The sequence below is a fragment of the Euwallacea similis genome, unplaced genomic scaffold (genome assembly GCF_039881205.1).
Source record: "Euwallacea similis isolate ESF13 unplaced genomic scaffold, ESF131.1 scaffold_90, whole genome shotgun sequence".
In the NCBI taxonomy this organism is placed as follows: domain Eukaryota; kingdom Metazoa; phylum Arthropoda; class Insecta; order Coleoptera; family Curculionidae; genus Euwallacea; species Euwallacea similis.
The window spans coordinates 4,571-6,980 of record NW_027098715.1 but is presented as its reverse complement, the minus strand read 5'-3'; the positions used below and the strand labels follow the sequence as shown (position 1 = coordinate 6,980).

The 2,410-nt window shown below is 36.9% G+C and overlaps 1 protein-coding gene across 1 annotated transcript; it reads right to left on the bottom strand.

Moving 5' to 3' along the window:
- Window positions 1–700: 700 nt before the first annotated feature.
- Window positions 701–1,765, bottom strand: LOC136419126 (uncharacterized). The gene is made up of 2 exons (XM_066405293.1): window positions 829–1,765; window positions 701–780 (listed from the first exon to the last, which is right to left on the bottom strand). The coding sequence occupies exons 1-2, from the start codon at window positions 1,763–1,765 to the stop codon at window positions 701–703; spliced, it is 1,017 nt and encodes a 338-aa protein (XP_066261390.1).
- Window positions 1,766–2,410: the final 645 nt, after the last annotated feature.

Here is a 2,410-nt window from a genome sequence, read left to right as displayed (position 1 = left end):
GAAACAGAACCAAATGGATGAAAACGTGCCAAAATGACTAAAACAGGCAGAAACGAGCGAAATCGGTCAGAAACGATGGTTTCATCTCTGAATTTGCTCAAATCGACCATTTTGGCTTATTTCGGCCAAATCTGTCTATTTTGGATGGAAACAGAACCTAATGGATGAAAACGTGCTAAAATGACTAAAACAGGCAGAAACGAGCGAAATCGGTCAGAAACGATGGTTTCATCTCTGAATTTGCTCAAATCGACCGATTTGGCTTATTTCGGCCAAATCTGTCTATTTTGGATTCAAATTGCACCAAATTGATGAAAACGTGCCAAAATGACTAAAACAGGCAGAAACGAGCGAGATCGGTCAGAAACGATCGTTTCATCTCTGAATTTGCTCAAATCGACCGATTTGGCTTATTTCGGCCAAATCTGTCTATTTTGGATTCAAATTGCAAGTTATGTTTTGATCCGTTTTAAGACTCAAAAAAAAACACTTTACTTTGAAATTAATTTATTTCAAACAGGACCGATAGTAAACACAACGTTCGCGATACAAGCAAAGACTCACTAAAAAGGCTACTGCGCTTAATGCTACTTCTTATTTATACTAATCGTACGGGTGACGTCATAACAGCGACGCTTGGTGTTACGGGGATGTAACTCCTCCACCCTTAGATGGGCATAAAACCCGAAGTTTCTATGACCTAAATTACTATGTCATTTTCTGGACTCTCGGTCTTTTTGTATTTTAAAACAATAGGCCATAGATACTTTGCTAATAAACCTAATAAGGACAATATTATGATACCATACAATAGGACAGTCCAAATACTGGTTCTGTCGTAGTGAAGGTTAGTATTTAGTAACATTGAATTTTCCTTCTTCTGCAAATCAACCTCATTCTGTAATTCGGCGATATTATTTAAATCTATTTTGCTTAAGTTAGGCAGTTCTATTTTTTGGTATGGCTTTTGATATGTATGATTAATATTTATGTCTAACAAAGGGAAAATTTGAAATTGCCGGTTGGTTTTCCTATTGCCTCTTAAAACTATGTTCCTTATTTTAAGATTACAACGATACTCTAAATCTATTGCGTAAGTTCCATCCAACAGAATGTTACTTTGTGAAGATTTACATGTTTCTAATCCGACAATACTTTTGGTGGTCACCAGGATCCACTTATTATCGTCTATGTTTTGTATTTGTGTTTCCCCCAGGGTAACAGTTATTGATTTACATCGTGTGGCGTTGTGTTCGTAACGCAGGAGTTGTACTTCGCATGGGGAAAAATCGTGGAAGTTATCTATATGTATTTGAGGGCATAGATATTCATTAGGGGATACGTACCGACAGGGTTCGTTCGCGTATCCGAATGTTTGGTCGTTTATCAGTAGATATTCGGATCGGGGTATTATGACTTTGTATACTTCGCCATGTCTTACGGGCAAGGGAAGTAATCGGAATAAATCATAACTAACTTTTTCTACTAATGGAATTTCGATGATGAACGTGATCGAGTTATCTTTGGCGAAACTTTTTATTTCCAAAGTGTTTTCGATAGTTAATAGATTTTCAATGTTGGGCTCGAATGGTAGTTTTCCTAGGGGAATTTGCTCTTTCATTGACTGTAGTTCTGTTAGGAATTCACTTGGGTCGATTATGGTGTTATGGAAGGTGTTTAATTTAGCAAAGGTAATTGCCTCTTCGATATTTGAAAGTATATCGTAAATATTCTGGTAAAAGACGGTAATTTGGGTGATAATCATTTGGATACGATAGAACTCAAAAAGGTTTGTTTCCTTGACCTCGATCTGATTGACGACATCTATTATTTGTCTAATACGTGACTCCAATATAATTTGGTTATGGGATACATTTCTTATTGTTTCTCTGAAATTGATTATTGATTTAGAAAAAAGAGTCATTTGCTTGTCAATGGCGGATTTTAAATCGTTTTGGTTTTGTTTAAGGATTTCCATGTTTTGGTCGATACGTTTTGCGTCATCTTGGTCTAGGTTCCCCGTTATTGTTTTTATGATTGATCCTAAGGCGTTTATAAGAGCTCGTTTCGTTCTTAATTTGTTCGGGAAGATTTGATTTATCTGACGGATGATTTTGTGTTTTAAGCTAGTAGTCACAACAAGGGAATTGTGGTATTCGAGTTTATAGTCAGTGAAGTTATTTAGGGTTTTGACGAGTAAGTCGAATTGGGTATTAATTTTTGCGAATTCTTGTAATAGTTCGGTCATGTCGTACGTTTGGATAAAGTGCCAGTGGTCAATAGTCTTCTGGGCCTTGCCTAACTTGTAGGGTAGTACACCGGGGTTGGATTTTAAGTTGATGTACTGGGATTTTCCATGCGCGAGGGGCCATCTGTAAAGAGGGGTTTCTTTAGTTCCTTGATATGTGCT

What these genes read in the sequence shown, in the direction of transcription:
- LOC136419126 (XM_066405293.1), bottom strand. Translation starts at nt 1,765, where the DNA reads ATGATTATCACCCAAATTACCGTCTTTTACCAGAATATTTACGATATA. An exon ending in CCTTCACTACGACAGAACCA is followed by an intron (nt 781 to 828) that starts GTATTTGGACTG and finishes TGTCCTTATTAG; the next exon opens with GTTTATTAGCAAAGTATCTA.